General features: G+C 42.3%; 1 protein-coding gene across 1 annotated transcript in view; it reads left to right on the top strand.

Moving 5' to 3' along the window:
* Positions 1–2,789: 2,789 nt before the first annotated feature.
* Positions 2,790–23,188, top strand: part of RNF150 (ring finger protein 150) — a gene marked incomplete at both ends in the record, with an annotated part of 112,557 nt that continues 92,158 nt past the window's right edge. Inside the window, one exon of the mRNA XM_079535137.1 lies at positions 2,790–3,255. Coding sequence (XP_079391263.1) covers positions 2,790–3,255 — 466 coding nt within the window. The remainder of the gene's footprint in view (positions 3,256–23,188) is intronic.

Raw genomic sequence — 23,188 nt, 5'->3', positions numbered from 1 at the left:
AGGTCCTGTACTCAATAAGGTATCACATTTACATGTTCTGAATTGCTTGCTGGAGTCACTTTCCATTAACAGTAAAGGGTGCCAGAGGGCATAATTTAGGTGCCAATGCACCTTTTTAAATACTCAGTGACACCATCTTGGTCAAGGCCCAGTCATTCTTCCTCACTGAGATGTTTAAATTCCAGGCAAATCTCATCAGGATTTAGACAGCCTAACCTAACTTGAAGCCATACCCATTTTATCTCACACCAGTGATCATCCCAACAGGCTGAGATAGAGATTCACTGAACTCCACGGAATTGTCCAAACAAATGAGCCTAGCAATCTGGAGGGAATTCCTCACATGGCCCCCAGTTCTGCTCCAGACGGGTTGGTGGTTTTGGTTTCCTGGAGCCATATTTTTGCACCGAGCTGTACGAAAGCATTCTGTTGCAACTACGTTCTTCTTGCTAGATTCTTCATGAGTTACTCGTAATGATAATATCACATATGATTGGATAACACACCTTTAAAGAGTCTGCTATGGCAACAATGGCTATGTAACAGCACTGACAGTTTCCTCACAAAAACATAAATCGTGCTTGTTTGGCAGGCTATTTCCCATCTAAACCAAACAAACAAACAAACAAAAAAACACCCTTTCTGGCATCTATACAACTTTTTTTTTCTATTTTGTTTTCCTTGGGGTTGGTTAACACTAGGTTACCTGTAACTACCTGGTCATCGTAATTTGGTGATTTTCAAGATTTTCCTGTTATGCCAAGTTTCTGGTTATTCCCTCCACTCCCCATCCACTCTTTTGGGGTTCGTGAGTTATATTATGAGTTATAATAGTTCTATTTTTTCTGTCTTAATCTCTCTTTTATGAGTCGGTAATCTGGGAAACACATCATCTTTCTTTTTCCAGATATAAACCTGAAATATTTGTCAATCACTTATGTGGTTTCTGCCTTCTCTTTTAATAATACTTCTTACTCTCCCAAATACACAAACGTTTCATTGCCCCTAGCCCTGCCAACCATGGATTTTCCTTGCAGGCTTAGCTTCCCTTATGAAATCTCAACACTTTTTAATTACTGTTGTCATCTACTTTCCTTTCTCACCATTAGTTATACATTGTAATTTTTTCTTTTTCACTGCTGACTTCATTTCTCCAGGAATTGGCTTTCAAGCAAAGTTGTCTTTTTGCTTGTTGGTAGACTTACAGCTTTTTGGCAATCTAATATATTTTGTTATAAATTTCTCTATGTTATTCCCACACTTGTACATTTTCCTCCCGAACTCAATTTTGTGAGCACTGGGGAAATAACCTTTTCGTGGTTAAGGCTGTCAGCAGAAGACGGCTTAGATCAATGGCAGCTATGAAGCTGAAGTGGAAACAGGCAAATACTGCCAGCGGTGAGATATTTATACGTCTCAGCCAAAGGGTATGGCATTTCTCTCGTCGGGTTTTTAATAACGAGGTGGGTAGGCAATGTATGTTAAATCTTGTGAGATGTCCTTCTGTTATACTGAACATACCTATGGAAGCATACAGTGTTTGCTGCTCGCTTGCACTAAGGTGAACAGAGCTAGTTGCTGTTTGACCCTGTTTTTTGTTGAGAGGTACTTATGTCTCGGCGTAACTCTTTTTGGGTATTTTGGTATGTTTTAATCCACAAATCTGGGCTTTCACTGAGCCAAGAGTAAACTGTTGTTTTCTGGTCACGTTCCTCAACTCGGGGTGTTCTGAAGGAGCTGCTCTGTCACTTCTGCAGGTGTTGCTTTAGGTGCTGTCTTCATGCCAGAAGCTCACTTGACCGTGGCAAACCTGCTCGTCAGCGGCATTCACAGCTGCACTGGGTCTGGATTCCAAAACCCGTGCACAATCGCTTAAATCAGAACAACTTTTCAAGTTGTTCACAGAGAGAGTGGTGAAGTGCTGGAACAGGCTGCCCAGAGAGGCTATGGATGCCCCGTCCCTGGAGGTGTTCAAGGCCAGGTCAGATGGGGCCCTGGGCAGCCTGGTCTGGTATTAAATGGGGAGGTTGGTGGCCCTGCGTGTGGCAGGGGATTGGAGCTTCATGATCCTTGAGGTCCCTTCCAACCCTGGCCATTCTATGACTGTGAACTTTTGACAAGACACGAGCGCTTCTCCCTGTAAGGGGTACAGCAGCACTCGGCGGGCACTTGGGCAAAAGCAGAGGCGGTAAGATGTTTGCTTTTGCCGCCTGCCCTACATTACTCAGGGAAAGGACGAGCCGCGAGGCGCCCGGCCGCGCGGGGGGCGCCCCGACTCCCGCCTCCTGCGGGGCGCGCTCTGCCCTCGCTGACGTTCGTCGGCCGCGGCCGCCGCCTGCCGGCAGGTGCCGCTCCCGCGCCGCTCCCGCGGCCCCCGGCGCCCCGTACCCCGGGGAGCGTCCGCAGGGGCCGGGCTCGGAGCGGGCGCGGCGCCGCGTGCGCGTGCGGAAATCCCCCCCCCACCCCCGCGCCTTCCCCGCCCGGCGGGCGGCCGGGCTGCCAGCGGCGGGGGAGGCGGCCGCGCGGGCAGGGCGAGCGAGGGGAGGGGGGCGGGAGGAAGCGAGCCTGGTCGGGGGGAGAGGGGGCGGGGACGGGGCCAGCCCGAGGAAATCAAACGGCCCCGACATGAATTAGGCGGCGGGCTGTAGAGGGGAGGGCCCCCTCGCCCGCCCTTCCCGCACGGCGCCCGGCGGGAGCAGCGCCGCCCCGCACGGAGCCGGCGGTCGGGGCACACACGCACACGCGGCGCAGGCGGGCGGCGGGGGCGGGCCGGCCGGGGGGGCCGGCAGATGAAGATGGCAATGTCTGTGATCCAAGCGTGCCGCAGCCTGGCTCTCTCAACATGGCTGCTGTCCTTTTGTTTCGTGCATCTGCTGTGCCTGGACTTCACCGTGGCCGAGAAGGAGGAGTGGTACACGGCCTTCGTCAACATCACCTACGCCGACCCGGCGGGCGGCGGCGCCGAGCTCCGCAGCGAGAAGAGCGAGTGCGGGCGCTACGGCGACCAGTCGCCCAAGCAGGACGCCCGCGGGCAGGTGGCCCTCTCCGCTTCGCCCGCCGACCGCTACGCCTGCGACCCCGGCACCCGCTTCAACGCCCCGGCGCCGGGCAAGAGCTGGGTGGCCCTCATCCCGCGGGGGAACTGCACCTACAAGGACAAGATCCGCCACGCCGCCGCTCAGAACGCCTCCGCCGTCGTCATTTACAACATGGGCTCCAGCAACGCCAACGAGACCGTCACCATGCCCTACGCAGGTGAGCTGCCTTGCCCCCTCTTCGTGGGCGCTCCCCGAGGGCCGGGCCCGGTTCTCCCCAGCGGCGCGCGTTCCGGTGCCAAAAAGTTTGGGAGATGCCGAGTTTGGGGTAGTCGGAGGAACGGATGGACCTCGAGTCCGCTGGGGAGCACCGGCGTTTTGTTGTGGCTAGAGAGAGGATCCTCTGTCAGGTGCCGTGCGGCAGCAGGTGTGATTGAGACCTTCCAGAGAGGAGCAGTGCTCGTGGTATACGCTTATCAGGGGAACGCGGTGACCGCTGTCTTGTCTGTGATAACGTAAAAGCTGAGGGATCAGAGAGGAATGCTGAGTATCTGATTTGGTGAGAACGTGTGACGTTTTGTCCAGTTTTGACATCTGTGGGGCTTCACTCTCCAGGAGAACCCTCAGATGGAGCTTCTGTTTGCAGTGCCAGCACATGGCTGCTTGGCTCCAAAAGCTCTTGTTGCCTAACGGAGCAGAAATCCATTTGTCAGGAACAGCACAAACCTCCAGTTATTCCCGCAAACAACCTCGCTGTGTTTGTAACAATGTTTGGTCTGAAAAAAAATTGAGTTTTTAAAACAGCTCAGCAGACCTCTATTTAGGGGCAGTGTTTTCTGCCAGGAGTCACTGCTCTTTTATACCACCAGCTTGTTCTGTGGGTACTGAAATGCCACCTATTATGAAATCTGTGCGTTTTGCATCCAGTAACTAATCATGTCCAGCTGTTTCATACCAGTTGAATCTCAGCAGAGTTGTGGGTAAATTGAAACACAGAAAGGCTGCAAAACACGATACTATTCTAACGAGATTTTCAAGTCCCTCATTAAAGTAGCTAGCAAGGATGTGTTGAAAAAGTTTGTTGCCTTATGAGCATTATGTTAGTGCCCATGTAAAAGTGGTGCTTTTGGAACCCTTCCTGTGGCACCTCCTTAAGAGATTAGTTGGGCACGTTTGTGTTTCTTTGATAGAGTCTGCGGAAGATTTTCATTCTCATTTTCCATTGGTTTTGTAAGACAAGAAACTCCTGAACACCTGAGCTTCTTAGAGCTGTGTTTCGTAAACTGCACAGTTTAGTAGCTGTCCAGATGATACTCCTTTGTACTTCAAGTATGACAGATTATTTACTAAGCAGTATAACAGAGGAGGACCTTGGCATGCTTATGCACCCTTGAAGTAAATCTCAGGCTGTTTTGAAACTCGAAATGTATTGCTTATGTATGTCCAGTGAGTTTCTCTAAAACATGTTGGATCAATTAATAGCTTGCCTGTTTTTAAAGCATGCACTAAGCTGTTTTTCCACACAAATGGTGTTTTATTAAGGAACAGTGGGAGTAAAAAGTGTCTAACCTTTTAAAATGCTAGAGCTTTTGTTTATTTTTAAGTCTAAAGTGAAGTAAGCAAGGGATCTTTCTTGCTGAAAGCGGCCTCTGCTTTGAGAAATCCAACCACTGTTATCAGTAATCTTGGGGGCAGCTTCTTTGATATCATATGACCGTTTTCAGCTTATTCTGAGAATCCTTTTTTGAGTATGAGTTGATACCCAGCAGTTGCACAGTTGTGGAGGCTGAAATGGGCACTGCAGACTATGATGTAGACTTGTTGAACATGATCAGACACAAGGGCTTTGCTGACTGTTTGTGTGAGTCTGTCTTTGTTTTAAGGGTTCTTATTCTCTGTAGTTGAGAAAGTGATTGCTGATTGTAACTTAGAGAAAACGTTCCCTCTGCATAGAGTAGAACTCAGTAATTTCAGAGCTAAAATCTGCTGGAACAGAAGGAAAAATAACTACTCTTAAATTAATACTGGACAAACTAGCAGAGATTCAGAGTTGAATTTGCCTTTACTCTTCCTTTTTTATCACCATTACACTGGAGCAAAGTAAATGTATAAGCTGTATACAGTTATCTTTCTGACTTGCAGCCTTTGTTGTTTGCTTGGTCCTAGCCTGAATGATAGTGCAAGATTCGAGGGAAGAATGAATCAGGTTCTTGGTTTCTGAGTAGAGCAGCATCTGCAGTGCTCTGCCCACGCCAAATTCTGGAGTGGGAAGGAGAAAATTCATTCCTGAAAAATACTTGGGGGGAGGGGGGGGGGGGTGAAATATGACCTAAAAAGCAATTGAGAAGTCCAAAGAAATACGTACATGTTGTTGGTTTTTTTTTTTTCTCTTTTGTCCTTCTGCAGATTTGTTTGAGGTTTCTTACAAGCTTTAATAAACTCCTATACAGAAAATGCTATGTCCTCCCTGATTCCTGCCCTCATGAAAGAACTGCTGGTCCTCCTGAGACAGATGCCTCTTTTCCCTCATGTACATCTTTCTCTTTTGTGTGCTTTGCCTTCTTTCTGTTACCATCGTATTCTCTTCTCGTCGTTCTGTTTCTCTCACTCCTGCTCTTAATTCTTCAGATCTACTCCTGTGCTTCACTCCCTCTCTCGATCATGTTAACCTGTTACTATTCTGTATCTCCTGCCAAAGATTAACTTCGCTGCTGTTTTCAGTTACAGCGAGTCTTTGCTAAAATGGTATATCCTGATCTTAAAGTCTATAAGAAAATGCAGCAAGGTACTTCTCAATTCAAAACATTGTTGGTGGTAATCTCGTCGCCCCAAGCCCTCCTACCCCCTCAAATGGAAACTAAGGTGGTATTACTTGAAAGCGTGCTGTGCAAATCTTGAGATGCAGCTTTCCAGGATTTGTTCTGTGCACCAGATGGAACAAACCAAATGCTCTATTGTAACCAGTTTATCTGCTGTGTTTAAAGCCTTTGCTTTCTTGGAGCCTTTTCTTGGGTCACTAGTTGCACATTCAGAAGAATGAGGTGAAGTTGTGACATCCGTGTTCATGGGGAAAGCAGAACTCTGTGATTCTTATGCTAGAATGCACTTATCTTCTGTATCATAATCTATAGCATTCATGAACTGGTATCTTTATTTTTATTGGCTTGACATATGGTATAGGAGCTTGGAGTCCAACTGTGTTTGCTTTTTGACTAAGCAGCTTTTAACCAGAGGAGGCACGAAAACATTTAGAATTTCTGCTTCAGATGCATTTTGTTTCTCCTCTATCAGTTTCTCTAATAACAGAGAGGTGATGTTTCTTCTCCTCCAGGAGAATAATCCATAATGTCATCCAGGGCTCCGATGGGCATTTTTTCTTACCTGCACAAATTAGCTGTTATGTAGGTTCAAAAATCCTCTAGTAAGTGGGTCTACATTTAATAAGTTACTGTTAACTGGAAATATTCTCACTGCCTGTCTTAGCAAAGATAATTCAAGATGGGAACTTCCCTCTCTTCAATTCTCATTCGCTGTTGAGGGATCCTAGGTTGACCATCCGTAACATGGTGCTAGCGCGGGGTGTAGCTGTGTGACTGGTGCAGAATTCATTCATATGTGGGTGAAAGTCAAATCTCTATTAATTAGCAACATATGTCACAAACAGGTTGAATTCTGGAGTGCCATCAAAGTATCTCACAAAATTGATATGGTTATTGTTCAAAGTAAATTATATCCTAAGTACTTGGCACCACGAGCAGATGCGAGTCAGGCAGTTTGCTCTATTCTGCTTTTCCAGTGCATGCCATAGAAATTTTTCCTTGTATGCTGCGTGTATGACAGTCTGTTTTCAATGAGAGGCAGATGCCCAGCTGTTTTTCGTAATGGCAGCAACTGGCAGTTATATCTTTGAGGCATGAATCTCCTGTGTGGTCTGAGATGATTCTGACTTCTTCCCTTCCTCCTTGGGCCTAAAGTGCAGCGTATGTGCACCAGATGGCATGAGGGAGGCACGGCTATTCCACTGCAAAACCAGGTGGATCCCTCCACACTGAGCCGTTCTTGACCCAGGCCCATTCACTTCAATGACAGTTTCATTGTTTGTACTCAGAGTTTTGTTCCCTGATCAGTGAGTAGTCTTGCTTTTTACATATTTTTGGGATGCTTTGTTAGTACTTTTGGATTGGGATTCCTCTGTATGACTTGTACTGATGTGCAAATTAAACGCTGACGTTGAAGATTTCTCGTTACGGACATTTTTCAATATTGTGAGGATCTCATTTGCTCATTTACTAAAACAATTGTTTTCTAAACTTTTGTTATGTTCTAATAAGAGAAATATGCTGATAGTATTCAGACTGAATTCATTTATGGAGAAGTATGAATAAGGGTTAGAGATTTGAAGCTTCCAGGCCCTGCTGCAATTTTCTTCTGCTCAGGCACCCAGGATTTATCCCTAGTAGAAATGACTTAGTGAAGGAGGAAGATGCATCTCAGAGATGCACTGATGTCTGTCAATCATGAAACCAGAGCATGGCTGAGGTGTGCTGCCAGCCATAGGAACAAAGAAGAACTCCTGGATCTGTCATGTAAGCCTGGCTTTCAACAGTTATTGTAAATCTGGTTCTTGATACTTATCAGAATCAGGTATTTATAACAGTGGCTAGACTCAGCAGTAGTGCCAGCAAGCTGTCCTACTGAGTTTTGCTGCGAGTCACACTTCTGCCTGCAAATTCTGCTGTGGTTCGGTGCTGGACCAGTGCTGAATTAGGAGGAGCTCTCGGCTCTCTTGAGCATAGAAAGGCCTCACAAAGAGATGCTGACAAATTAGAGGGCTGGGCAGTCCTCAAGTGCATGAAGTTTAACAAGAGCAAGTGCTGGATTCAGCTCCTGGAATGGGAAAACCCTAGATCTGTGTACAGGCTGAAAGACAAGAGGCTTGAGAGCTGCTCTGTGGGAAGGGATCTGGGAGTTCTGGTGATGGCAAGTTGAAACGTGAGTCTGCCGTGTGCTCTGGCAGACAAAAGGGCCAACCATAGCCTGGGATGCATCAGGCTCAGCACTGCTGACCAACTGAGGAAAGGGATTGATCATCTTGCTCTTTTCTGTACTGATGCTTCCTCACCTTGAGCACTGTGTGCAGGTTTTGGCACCAATGTGTAGGAACATAAACCTAATAGAGGGCTCTAAAGATGGTAAAGGATCTAACAGGCGAAGCGTATGAGGAGTGGCGGAGGTTGTGTGGTTTGTTTTAGCCCAGAGAAGACTGAGCGGAGGTCTCATGGGGGGCTACATCTTCCTGGTGAGGAGAGAGAAGGGGCGGGTGCTGACCTTTCTGATGGCAGTGACAGGATCTGAGGGAATGACACCCATCTGTGTCAGGAGAGGATCAGGTTGGGAATTAGGAAGAGGTTCTTCACCAGAGAGTGGTCGGACACTGGAACAGGCTCCTCAGGGTATTTGTCGTGGCCCCAAGTTGCTGGAGTTCAAGGCACATTTGGACAAATTACTCGGAAATATGACTTGACTTTTGGGTTGCTCTGTATGGAGACAGGAGATGGACTTAATGATCCTTGTGGGTCCCTTCCAACTTGTATTCTGTGATTGTATTGCAGATTCTTCAGATATGTCAAGTGAAGAGGGGTTCTATGCTTAGTTTGAAGTTACAAAGGACAGATTGAAGTTACGAAGGATTAGGTAGAGACTAGGGCAACAAAATAATCTCAGTGTCTGTTACACTGTGTGTTGAATCTTGCAAATACTTTGAACCTTACTGCTAGGTTGTATTTCTCTTTCAGAGCCTGTTGCAGTTGGTGGAAAGACAGCAAGTCTGAGTCTGAGCTTTGGTCACCTAAGAATACAGCTTTCTCTACGAAGTGTTAGAGTATCGATTCATAGAAGATTGTGTTGATCCTACTAACTTAATGATTGCCAAAGCAGTTAGATTTCTGCATGCCCTTTGGTTATCTGCAGCATTTGTTCACAATGATACAATTGCTGTCTTCAGCTCTCTGCAATGAAGTGACAGGGCAAGAAGCAAATCTTTCTTAGGAATGAATCTGTGTCAGCATTGATTATAACTGCTCTTGTTAATCTGGAGCATCTCCTTTTGGTCTATTGTCCTTAGTTTTGATCTTGATAAAGAGATGATTTGTCATGTTTCATTAGGTGTTTTGACTTCAAAATGGCACTCATTCAGTTGGCTGATTAGGATACTGTGACAGTCTGTGGCTAGTGTATTACGTCTGCTGAAGCTTGCCAATTCATGCCAATACATTTCTGTGCTGTCACCCTCCATGATACCTCACAAGGCATGTGGCCACTTGGAGCAAACAGGGAGAGAAACCTGCAGTTATTTCAGTGTTACCTCTTTAAGTGTCTTTTCCTTCTGAGAGAAGCAAACAGTTCCTAACTTTCTCATGTAAGCAAGGGACTGAAAGAACTCATTCTTTTGCCACAGTTAATTGATGGAATTCATAGTGCATTGTCATGTGAGATTGCTGAGTTTCAAGTGACCTCTGTCGTCTTGCACCACAAGCCAAGCTGATGAGGAATCAGATCTTTATGAAGGGGTAGCCCAATGATATCTCTGCTTCCCAGTGACTCCTGCATAGCAAACCTGCACAGAAACAGCATTCATTTCAAGGCAAGCCCCACTTCTGCCCTTTCAGTTGCACTTGTACTGGTCACTTGATGACTTCTTTGAAAAAGTGAGAATACAATGCAATCATTGATTCATAGAAACCAGATATGGAACAGTTTCAGTGGTCCATGTAATCTGTCACGTTACTGATGCAGGACTCCAGTGTTGCCATCTACTGCTGACACAGTGCTTATTGCGTTGCTAAAGAAGTCTTGGAATGCATCAAAACCAAGTGCTGCGTGCAACATGTGAGCAGTTGTATAGTGCTGAGACCAGAAGTGAAATGGAGGAGGATATTAAATAGCAATATTGTATTCTGCAATAATATTTCATTGTCATTCCTGATACGACTTATTAGAAGTTGAGGCGTAGCAGCCATAGGGTAAGGTTTAGAGCCAACTTCAACCAGCTTCAGGGAAGTATGTGGCAATTGTATGAGGAAAGAGGAGATAAGATATGTTGTAGCTGGATATGTCCAGGCAGGCTTACTCTGCTGTGTCTTGATTGCACAGTGGGATGCAACTCAGAACTTTGCTAGTGCCTGATAATCTCTTCATTTCGTAGAACCATAGAATCTTTTGAGTTGGAAGAGACCCTTAAATGCCATCTAGTCCAACTCCCCTGCAATGAACGCGAGCACCTACAGCTACATCAGGTTGCCCGGAGCTGTCTCTGGGATGGCACATCTACCATTACCGTCCCTCCCACTCCTCTGGCCAACACATTTCAGTGCTTCACTCTGCCTATTGTAAAAAAAAAAAATAATAATAAATTTAAAAAAAAAAAAATAAAAAAAAAAATTGCAGCCTTCTCCAGGCTGAACAGCTCCAGCTCTGTCAGCCTTTCCTCACAGGGGAAGGTGTTCCATCCCTTGAATCATTTTTGTGTCCCTCCTCTGGATGCACTCCAACAGGTCCGCATCTCTCCTGTATGGAAAGCTTGAAAATCACTGACTTAGGTGATAAGTACTGGTAGAAATAATGGCTTTCAGTTCAAAAATGGGTATGTGGTAACACCTGTTCCTACACCTGTTCCAGTAGGCTGAGAAAGGTTGTGAAGATTAGGTTGCCTGTGAAACAGTAACACTGTGCAGCTGTATAGTTATTTGTTTATTTACGAGAGAAGCTTAACAAGGGCATTATTTGTATTTTGGCTCCTCTTCAGTAAACCACTTGGGATAAACCTTAGAAAACTGAACTGAGGAGAACTGAAGGAGGGGATGAAAAGATTAGCCTGTTACTTTAACTCCTATTTTACACGGAAATATGAAAAGCTAGCATCCCTGCTACTTAAAGACAAAGTAGCTTTTTCAAATAATTATTCCTTTTCCTTCTCAAGAGTGACTAATAAATAACATCAATAAAATGAAGTGCCTGTTCACTTACTTCTGACAATATAATCATAGTGATATTCAATTACACTGCTAGACCTAAGAGCCTGTCAGATTCTGATCTCAAATTTGATGCTTAGCTGTGTTTGTGTACATAGCATTATTCCCAGTTGTAAACCGGGAAGGTAACCCATTTGTTTAAACTTAAACAAACAAAAAAAACCACTATTTTCAGCTTGACATGAAATTGAAGGAAAAAATATTTGTCCTTTTAATCCCCAAATCACCAAAATGTAACTTCCAACTACGTAACTCCCTGCGGTCGTGGTTTGATTATATCTTTTATGCTTCTTAAACGTGGATGAAAGGATTCCATCTGCACAGGAATAGAGTTCCTACAAGAAAATGAAGAACAGGATTAGTTGATGAGTATTCTGTTGTGTTACACACTTAATGAGACATAGCTTTTAAAAAGACATCTATAATCATTTGTGTCTTGAAGCCTTTATCATGAGAGAGACCCCTGGCACTATGTACCATGTCAGTTTGCAATCTGAGACCACATAGCCAGTGAATTCAGACTGAGGGTCGAGCATAGAGACAGCACTGCTTAGCATGGCGTGCAGTGGTACCAGTACTCCATAACAGAGCAGTTCTCTGTATCCTTTCCTACCTAATTGCCTCCGTGCTACTGATATATTTGTCTGGGAGCCATCATCTTTTCTCCCTGAACAAAGACTTAATGGAACAAGATACTGCTTTTCCTCAGAATTTGTTTGATAGCTTTGGTATTCCTCCCTTTTAATATGCTCACTAATTTGCCTTTTACTGTTCACATCTCTCCTAAAAAAGCACCTCATTATTATTATATATATATTTTTTGCAAGTCATTATAGTAATATCTCGCCAGATAATGCTGTATTTTAAAGGGAATTAGGTATCACATCAATCTGCAGCATCCATCTTTTATAACTCACACCTCATTAAACCATGCTCTTCTATTTACTGCTTGATCTTTCAGCCCTAGTAAAAATAAGTATTTCCAGCACAGTGACTGCTATATTGTATTCTCTGTGTTCGGTATTACACAGCAGCACTAAGACTGAGCTCGAGAGTCTAGCAGATGTATGTTAACTGAAGGTGAATCCATGTCTGGCCTCGAGATTACTGTGAAATATATAGGTATTGTTTAGTAAGAGTTGTGGTATTGTGGGTTGCTGTACAATAAGATTTATGGGTCTATTCTTTCTTTTAAATTGATATGTGGAGCTCTTCAGCTTTTGCACCCAGTTGTTACTGTCATACAGCAGAGTGATTCCAAAGCCTCACGATCAAAGCTCTGTCTAACAAGCCTTGCTATAGAAGATGCCGTGTATTTTACACTTACGCAAGAGTTCTTATCAATATCTGATAAAGATCGCTGTGGTTTTACACCCTGCAAAGCTGGCTAAAATGATACTGTTCCGTTTCAGTCTTTTCTGTTAAAAGATGGAAATGTATTTTTGCTTTTCCGTTGGCCTTTTAGCAAGCTCTGTCTTAGAGAACATGAAATCTTCCCTATGTTTCTGGGGCGCGTGTATGTTTGTACTGCAAAAAAAAAAAGTATATATTTCAAGCAGAACTGTCTGAGGCTGTAGTCTCATTCATGGTTGCTTCTTATACTTGTACATGATGTGCTTTTCCCTTTTGTGCCTTTTTAAGCTCTTATAATGTGGTTGCTGTCTCCTAATTTTACCTGCCAGTATCGTGTTCTTTGAGTGAGGCAGCTTTTGCAAGATTGTGTAATCTCTGTGCCAGGTTTCTTATTGCTCTTTGTGTGTCCACGTGTTAGAAGCACCATCTGGCTGTCCCTGAAATCTGTACCTTTACTAAATACTACCTCAGGACTCTTCACTCTGGAATTTAAGGAGCTGAGTAAAATCCCTTAGGTCTACATGTAAGTGAAAAAGACTTCAAAGACAGCATTACCTTATTTTTCTTTCAATCCTCTTCATTTTTTTGTTTGTTTTTGTATGATTTCTTTGATTTCCTCAGTTCCAATGAATCTTTCCTTTTGTCTACTGAAATATTTTTTCTGTCTTTCTTTTTCTTCCTCCTTTATATTTATATATATATGTATATATATAAATACATATATAGCTATATATATAATAAGCTAACTTTTTACCTTACCTCTTTACCTTCCTCCCAGCCCCCTCATCACCCTGGGTTGACGCAAATAGCAGAAGGCTGTGAAGGAAAGCAGAGCAGTATTATGTGCTTTCAGTTGCTTCTGCTTTGCAGCTGGCCCTGGATTTAAAGAGTGACTACAGACTGCTTGCTGTCTGCTACTCAGGGTCTGCTGGAGGAGCGGGACACCAGCAGTCAGAAGTGTGGCAGTGCCATTTATCAGTGGAAGGCTGCCAAGATGGCAGCACGTTTGCCGTGCATGGAATGGCTTTGCCCTGAACACTCTTAAGTCTTTTTCATGAACTTTTACAAGACTGAATTACAGTCTCCTCTACCTAAATTGCAGCTCCTGCTCTTTCTTCTTTTTTGCAGAGAATATTCAAATTTTTCTTGGTGGGTGCTAGACAAACTGACCAGGATTTTTTTTCCATCAAAATGTTTTTACTTTAGGAGTTGAATGGACTTTCAACAAAAAATGCTTAGGAACATTTTTGCTCTCTTGAAAAGATCTTAAAATTCTATGTTTAAAGAAAGACTCCATTTTAGTAAATATTTAGTTTCTTAGGATTTCAGGTTCAGAGACCCGAAACCCAAACCAGTCGGATTTGGATACATTACGTTTTAATCTGCTTCTAACGCTGTAGGCACTAGTTCCTCTCTGGAGCACAGACTTTCTTCCCAACTCAAGTATTACCCTTCTTTTCAGAATCAATACATGCATTTCATTAGAAGAAGCATTTGAAGAAGTAGAACTCGCTTTTGTGAAGGTGAGTTTATCTTGTGACAGAATGCCTACAGCTTGGTCTTCTCATGGAGCAATCCATAAGCTATAATACCTTTGGTCCTTTCTCTTTGTGTGCATATTCTTATCAGCAGTCTTGGCACAATTTTAAGTGTCTACATACACGTGGGAATTGTACTTGATACAAGGTAGGGCAAGTCTTCTTAGACAGAAACATCACAAGGATTGGTAGTTGTCAGTGACAACTACCAGGCTTGTGGTTAAGATGCAATTCCTTAAATGGTTGTCCAGATAACCGAGGTTTGTTTGTTTGTTTGTTTTAGAAAGACTTGATGTTATTTGAATGGGCTTGAATAGCTCTTTGTCAGTCATGTACTGAAAACTTCAGTCCATCCAGTGGGAAATTGAGGCAGTATGTGTATAAGAAAGGTTAGAAAAGGACATCATGGTAGTCTCAACTTTAGAGACTGTACCCATCTGGAGCTACCACCCAACACTTCTCCATGCTTGGGGAATGTCATGGCAAATGCTCTGTAGAAGTTCTTCATGGCCAGAGATAAACTCTATGGCCTGAAACACCTGTTCTTGAAGATGGGTTCTATGTTGGGCATGACATTTGTCACCAGGAAATGCGTGGACCAGTGAACAAATGTCAGCTTGTTATTTCTTTGTGATTGTTACTTACAGAAGAAGAATCTGCAAGAAAAGGCTCTTGAAAGAAAAAATACATTCTGAGCCACTTGTATTTTTCCTGTCTGGATATCCAACAAATGCAGAGAATTGCCAATAAGCCTCTACAAGACAAGCATTGGCTGGGGCATCTATGGAAGATGCTGTCTCACATGGTAAAATAAGTTAAAAGTCTCTCTCTTCCAAAATGTCTGTTTAAATGCTGGATGCCAGCACAAAGGAATGTTGCAATTACATTGCAATCAAGAGAGTGAGCTGGAGAAAGCCAGCAAACAGCTGAACTATATGGGAAATTAAGGAGCTACACCAAAGGCAGGCAGGATCCCCCAGTGCATATTGATTCTTCCGGGAACTCATGTATCATTTTCACTCCCCTGTCCTGTTAACATGAGAAAATAATTTTGTTTCTCTTTTCTTTTTCTGTAAAGACGTTATCTTTCCTTTATCCTTGTTATGTCCTAGACAACCTTTTTGTTGGATTATTCTTAGGAGAAAAAAAAATGTGAATGTATACTCATTTTTTTTTTCTTCTGAATTTATAATTTCTAATGGATGATAGTTCAAGAAAATGTTTGGTAAAGGAGAATTGATATTATCTAGTTTAAGTATGCATGACCTTTCAGTTCTTTCTCCAATAATTAAGGGTTTCATTCCCATTAGCTGATTTATGTAGTCATCTTTGTGCTCTTAGACTTTAAAAAAAAAAAAAAAAAAAAAAATCAGGAAGCATGCACTGTATTTTTAGAATAGGGTACTTCAATATTTCTTATTTAACATGTAGAATCTTTGTTCTCAAGCAATACTGTTCTGAGTCAGCACATTGGCTGCTGTTGGTCTTTTCTGGTCAATTTATTTTATGTTCATAGTCCAGAAATATTTTTCACCAATTTGAGGATAACCACCAGTTTTATCACAAAGCTTTTGGCCTTGGCATTGACTAGCCAGCTTTATGTTTGGATTAGTCTGCAGACCAGGAGCTACAGCAGAACAAAAATATACGTATGTATATAAAACATACGTAGACTTTGGTAGTCATGTTAGCAGGGAGGAAAGTGTAACTGTGTCTCGCTCTGTGTGTAGATCAGCATGACAACTTCTAGAATCTCTTGTTCTCAAATTTGATTGATACAAGTCGCTTCTCACTTCGTTATGATGGCAATTTTGTTGTCACGCCTACATTACAATAATGTAATTTGGAGGGTGCTTCAGTGCCAGTTGAGGACAAGGTTTATGTAAATGCTCGTCACTAAGCTTGCATTTAGTTCTTGCTAAGAACAGACTGGAAGTTGAGCACCTTGAATAAACATGGTTGAAAGTGGTTTTATGGGAAAATGTTGTCTATGCAAGAGTAATAAATGTCTGATGTAGCCCAGAAATTTATTACTAAGAATGTTACCATGGTAATCCTGTGGGATCTTAGGGCCTCCTGTAACACTGTGTGCTGTGTATAGTCGAAGTCCTTAAAACAGCAGAATGTTTTTATAATATGTGTGTGGGGTGCTCCAAAAGTAACACTCCCATTTGATTATCTTGGTCCACAATGTCTGATGAGGAAGTGCATATGAAGCAGAAGTGTGTAACTGGATTCCTTATGTGGAAAAAATGGCAACCACTGGCATTCATTGACACTTGGTGAGCACTGATGGAGACCAAGCAGTGGATGAGAGCACAGTGAGGTGCTGGGTGATGCGTTTCAGCAGTGGTGAGAGCAACAGTGGGTCATCTCCCCTGGTGCAGATTTTTATGAGCATGACATGCAGGCTTTTGTTTGTTGCTGGTGAAAATGCGTAGCTGAAGGGGATGGCTGCCTTGAAAAATAGTGTTTTGTAGATGGGAATTTTCTCTGTGGAAGGGTGTGGTGCTTTTTGTAGCTGATGTAGTTTCCATGGAAATAAATGGGAGGCGTTACTTCCGGATATATATATGAAATATATATTAAGCAGGTGCTTTATAAGCACCTAATGAAGTAGAAGTTTTAATTAGTTTACGTTTCTCTACATTAACTGGCTGCTGTTCTTTGGGCTGTCAGATATGGCTGCATCACCATGCAAAGCAAAGATGGCTCTGCAGCTTGCAGTGATCTGCTTCCCTTCTGACTGAGGAAGAGATGACCACCCAAATGCTCAAAAACTCAGACCCTGTCTCTTCTTACCCCTGTATTTTATTTGCTGTTACCTGTGCTTGCAGTTGTCGGAAGTGTGGACAGCTTGTTAGTTATTTGCAGATAGCTTAGGAATAGATATCAACCAATCAGTTGTAAAAGTTCATTTAGTTGAGAATAGCCCCACAATATTTCTTGCTAATCAGGGAGTTCCTAATTAGGAAATACATGCATATCTAAGGTTTTTCAGATGTGCTGCAGCTTCATACCTTAAACTCATTCCAGTTAGGCAATAATTACTGTAATGTTTTGCAGATTTGTTTCCAGTAGATAACATTTTTCATCCTCCCTTGTGGCTCTATCAGTTTGTCAGCTTTATTTTGTTTTGAGTAACTCAGGAGAAGTTCCTCATGTTCCAGATGGTATGTGCCAATTTTGAACAGCACTTGCAGCAACTCAGATAATTGTTTGGAATATGTTGAGAGAACGGGAAACTGTAACTGAGGAAAACCAAAGTGTAAAATTATTGGATGTTCTTCTATGAAGTATTCTTAACAAGTTAACTGTCATATTTAGTTACAGAGATCTGTCTGGAAATAATGAAATACTTAATCATAGAATCATAGAATGGCCTGTGTTGAAGAGGACCACAATGACCTTCTAATTTCAACCCCCTGCTATGTGCAGGGTCATCAACCACCAGACCAGGCTGCCCAGGGCCACATCCAGCCTGGCCTTGAATGCCTCCAGGGATGGGGCATCCACAGCCTCCTTGGGCGACCTGTTCCAGTGTGTCAGCACCCTCTGTGTGAAAAACTTCCTCATAGAATTCTTATTAATTCTTAATAATCTTTAAGTAAGTGAAGGCGCTCCAAGACAACCGTGTTTATGTCACAGTAAGACTTGCCAGACAGTCACGTATAGTGTGCAAATATTAACAAATGCCAGAGGTGACTCAGTATTGTCTTCCATGCTCTGCAAATCTGCATTCATCACCACGAGCCTCAAAGATCCTCCTGCATCAGTGCAATTAGAAATGATGTTATCTGTCTGCACGTTCTGTGCTTTTCACTGACCTAGGCCTTGGTTTAACTTCTCATGCATATCTCTGTCTAATACAGCAGAATTGGAATCCATACATCAATGAAATAATTATTGCAGGCTTGATTAATTAGAAAATAAACATGATGTTCATACTCTTACCCAACAGTCATACTCAACTAGTAGCAAAGGCAGATTTTTAAGGATCTGAGAGTGCGTTAGGTAGTCAAGTGTACCATATTCAGTTGGCTAAAAAAAAATTCCATCTTTAATAATGCTTATGTCCCTACCAAAAAAAGAAATACTATACACTGCATTTGAGTATACTCAGATCATAGCAAGGAAGAGATGGTTCTTTTTTTTTTTTTTTTTTTTTTTTTTTTTTGGCAGAAAGGTGTTACACTGAGCAGACTTGCTGTCTCATGAATGTATGAAGTTGATAACTTTTCTACCCCTACTTTGAAGATGCATGCAGGTGGCTCATCTGAAAAATAGCTGCAGGAAGTTCTCAAGGAAAAGAAACTCTCCAACATCACTATGGTGGTCTCTGTAGCTTTTAGTTGGGGGTATTGGGATTAGACTGGGCTTTAAACTCAATTTTCACAGGCCATATTTTCTGTATGCAGAGGCCAGCTCATGTGTAGATGTCTGAACTTGTAGGTTATTACTATCACTTTAAAAGTCTCCCAAGTTCTCATTCCACTTTATTATTATTATTATTATTATTATTATTATTATTATTATTATTATTATTTCTTTTTTTAAGCACTATGAAGAGAAAATCAACAGCCATCCTCTAATATTCCAACCCCTTTCCTTTTGGAGAAAGTTACCTTGTGGTTGCTGATACATGGCAATGCACTTACCTGTGCTATTAATTTGTAACCACTACTTCTGAAATCCTAACCCTGCTGAAGTCAGTGCCAAAACTTGCTAAGGATTTCATTGTTAAGCAGTTAAAGCAAGAAAATAAATACCTCAACTCATTATATATCTTCTGCTGCTCCCATAGTATCCAATGCATTGTTGTCAAGCATGGAGAAACTCCTATTTTTTGCATATATATAAATAATGTCAGTCCTTACGCAGCAGTCCAAGTTAGGTATAGGCATTCTGCATGTCATATGAACTGCACGTATCAATCAGATTCAAGTAACCAACAAACAATACTGAGGCTTCATTAAGGTTGCTTTGTAATTGAGTAAAACTGTGGACCAGTTTGTGAGTGCCTTGAAGCTCTAAGTATTAATTTGCATGAATTCTCCAGCTCCTTTAATAAAAGATCCACCTAGCCTGAAGTGATATTATAAATGTTCTAGCCACTGCTACATTTATTTCTGATATAGGTAGAAGTTAATTTTCTTACTTTCTGAAGTGCTTGAGAATATCGTGCATCTATTTCTGACAGTGGATTTCAAAGGAAATTTTCCTGAAACCTACTGACAGCTGAAATTGAGTTATTGCAAGGCCTGACGGCTTTTGTGTGAAATTAAGGGAGTCGAGGGAGGATGTATATGTGTGTATTTACAGCTGTGTTGCAGAAGGAGGCCAAGAGTCTTGGTTTGCAAGATTCAGATGCCTGCTAGTTGGTCTCCAAGAGGAGGGATCAGCTGACCTCACAACAGCTGTAAGAGATGTTTCTGCCTGCCTGAAGTCATAGTTCAAATTAAAACTTCCAAGTCTCAGGCTGGTACTAGCTGGACACACTGCAAAAAGATCTGTTCTATAATTGGAGGGTAAGTATATAGTTTTCACACCTTTCTTCACTAACTGGTATTCTCAGAAGGGATGGCAGTGGTGACAGCCTTGTCATGGGAAGGATGCTTCAGCTATTGTTAACTTGTCAGGAGAATGCTCAAATTTAGTATTTGCAATCTCCAAGGAAGGAGCAGAATCTACTTTTTTGTACCCTCTGTTTGTATGCCAAATAAATGTGGACATTTGTCATAGAAATTGAGAAATGGTGTGTTATCCATGTGAAGCTTAACAGAGGTCATTCCTTACCTGTTTCCAATCTGACCAAGTCAAGAGGCATTTAATGCAGGATTAACGTGTTGCAAACACAGAATCCATAGAATCACAGAATGGCTTGAGTTGGGCAGGGCCTTAAAACCTGCCCACTTCGAACCTCCTGCTATGGGACCTCCAGTGCTGGGGCACCCACAGCTTCTCTGGGCAGCCTGTACCTCTGTCTCACCACCCTCTAAAAAATTTCCTCATGATCTCTAACTTCTCCCCTCTTTTAGCTTAAAGCATTACCCCTTGTCCTATCGCTGCGCTCCCTGCTAAGTGCTCCTCCTGCACTTTCCTGTAGGGCGCCTTTGAAAACTGAAAGAGTGCTATAAGATTTCCCTGGAGCCTTCTCCAGGTTTCCTCAGCCTGTCTGTGCAGAGGAAGTGCTGCAGCCCTCTGGACATTTTGGTTTTCCTCCTCTGGACCTGCTCCATAGGTCTATATCCGTCATTTTGGAGGCCCCAGGGCTGAGCACGGTACTCCAGGGGACAGAACCATGAGAGTGGAGTAGAGAGGGAGAGAGAATCACTTCCCTCAAGTGCTATAGGTTAGGATTAGATAAACTGTAAAATCTTGGAATGTGTGCTTGGTTTGTTGGTGACTTTTTTTTTTCGTTCTTCTTAATTTTCCTGAAAATACTGTTCAGTCAAAGAGACTACAATGCCTGCATTGTATGGCAATATGGCAGCTGCATGGCAGTTTCAGTGCCTTTGTTCTAGTGCAGATTGTATTTTGAGTGATGCTGATCTGTTTTGAGAGCTTGTGGGATTTTCAAAACCGCTGTTATGTTAATTTCATTTGGCTCCTATAATATGCTTCAGTTCGCTTTCTCTTTCCAGGGTCTGATGACAAAATATTGAATGGTGTGATTTGTACTGCAAATGGTTTATTTTCAGTCTTCGCTACATCTTAATTTGGGGAATTTGAAGTTGTTTAGCTCCTGTGCGTGTTTTCAGCGTGTGTTGTGGTGAACTTCTGCCAATGGATGTGAGAAATGAGAAATCTCTCTCTCTTTCAGTTCATGCAGGCATTTTGCCTTTTGGTCTCTATGTTTCCATCAATTGTAGGACACTAAATGCAGACAGAAATGTAAAATGCACGGCTGTGCCTAAGAGAAATGCCACAATTACATAAAAGTGTTAGAAATCAAAGGAGAAATCCTGATAGGTGATTCAGCATAGAAATAACAGCATAGCTGAAGTTCACGATTTAAGCTGGTAGTTGTGATCAGCTGGTACTTGAACACTGAGTCATCCGAAGTATAGAAGCTAAAAGAAGAGTGAGAGAGCATAAGCTGTCACGTAGGAGCCAGGGTAAATGGTATTACTCTCCTTTCAAGTCCTCTTTGCAACTAAAATTGGCCAAAAAAAAACCTTGGGCTCACCTGTATAACTTTATTATATCCCCTTCACATCTTCAAGTGAATCTGTATAGAAACATTTTCAAAATCTGCTGCAAGATTTGGTTTCTGAACATTGTAGATCTGAAGTATTCCATATCAAGTCCCTGTTTCAAGTCATTCCAACTGTTAAGAATTGCACACTCATTCTAGAATTCTAAAGTGAAACTTTTGGCTCTGCTACATCTTCAGATAATCAGATTTCACTAGAGGCATTTGTCTTATCTGTTATAGATAGATGCACCGTGGAGAACCCTTAAAATCAGCAGGTACTGCAAAGAGATCTGCAAACTGGCATTTGAGAATTAAAAATGAGGGATCTAATTAGCAATGTGCTGTGATATCAGCATTATGTTAAGTGCAGATGTTTTCATCATCCTCAAAGCTCGCCTAAATCTCACAGAGAAATGGTGGAAAGCGTATAATGAACCGTGTAAAGGCATCAGTCACAGTTACACAAAATGTAACGTGGGCAAAGATGTACTGTTCTGTGAAGGCTGTACATGTTGAGAGGTGACTGACGAATGCTGTTTTGATTTAGAAATAGGAGCACCTGCAACACACTGAAGAGGGCATTTCAGTAGAATGTCGTGAGTTCGCCTGAGAAGTATGTGTTAAGAGGAATTTATTTCTGACTCAATAGTCAGACGCAAAGTCTGTATTGCCATGTTCCTGTAGAAGGAACAGTACAGAGGAAGGACTCTGCCTGCTAAAAACAGATTTGGATTCATTTAAGCATGCACCTCCGTTTAGGCATCTAAAAACAATTTTTGGGTAGTCAATAGCACAAATCCTTTATCCATAGATGCAGATGTGAATGTAAGTCTAGGTGTTCTTGCACATTTATCTATGAAGTTAGTAGCTTCTTCAATAGAGATTGGCTACAATAGATTGTGTTCACTTAGTATCTGGTCTTGAACTTGCAGGTGGACCAAGGTATGTAGGTCTATTATCTGATGTAGTTATTTTGCCAGTGAATAATCTACATGGATGAAAGAGACCCTCTTGCACATCCACATAGGATAGTACTCTTGCTGGTTGCTTTGAGGTTCATTTTAACAGCAGTTGGATAGAACGTGGGGGAGGGAGAGGGGTGGGAAATATAGCTATTTAAATCATATGGATAGTTTTCTGAAAGCTACTTTTCTATGCTCTTTTCTGGACTGGGGGGCAGGGAGAGGAGAGGGAAGAAAAAAGCTGTTTTAATCAGTTCTAGTCCTTAACCTCTAAGGTATGACAATTTAAATACAATATGCTGTACAGTCAGCAATGCTACCCAGACCGGCAACTTGTAGGAATGTAACAAGTGAGGACAGGAATTTGCCTTCTATTATTTCAGAGTACTAGAAGGAAGAGACTCCATCTGGGGATGAGTTTCTAATAGTTTCAAATCAAAAATAGTTCAAAAATGAAACAAATGTTGGTTCCCGTATTGTTCCAACTGCTTGATTAGAAATGAGTCAGAACGGTCTCTGCGTTCTTCTCCATCTGGATATATGTATTCCATGACAAAAATCAGGTCTAAAATATAAAAATTCTTTTCAATGGCTTTGCTTCTCAACTCAAAATAAGAGGTTTTCAGTAGGAAAGCTACAGAGGTTTTTTCTATGATCTGAAAATACTCATGCAGGCAGGTACCTTATGCGTGTAATGAACTTGCTTGATCTATTTGTACTTTTATTCAGTGTATGTTTGTACCCAGACGGTGTTCCTAAAATTTCAGTGGACTGTGTGTATGAGCAGCAGTTCATACTACCACTACATATCACAGTGCGGGACAAGAATCCAGGTAGCAAACAAATGAACTTAATTAAATAGATTTCTGTAATTAGTTAATGCAATGCATATCAATTTTTTACTGGCACCTCTCTGCAGGAAGAATCTGTAACTGGTATAACTTGAAAAAGCATGTTACATTTTGGAATCTTTGGTTATCTTTCCTTACAAGGAAAGGCAGATAACATCAAATGTTAAGACTGGAGAAATGGACTAAAAGGGCAGAATAGCTAAATCATGCAGTGGGCCAGG

The sequence above is a fragment of the Tetrao urogallus genome (genome assembly GCF_951394365.1).
Source record: "Tetrao urogallus genome assembly, chromosome: 4".
In the NCBI taxonomy this organism is placed as follows: Eukaryota; Metazoa; Chordata; class Aves; order Galliformes; family Phasianidae; genus Tetrao; species Tetrao urogallus.
The sequence above is the reverse complement of the archived record's forward strand: the minus strand, read 5'-3'. Positions and strand labels throughout refer to the sequence as shown.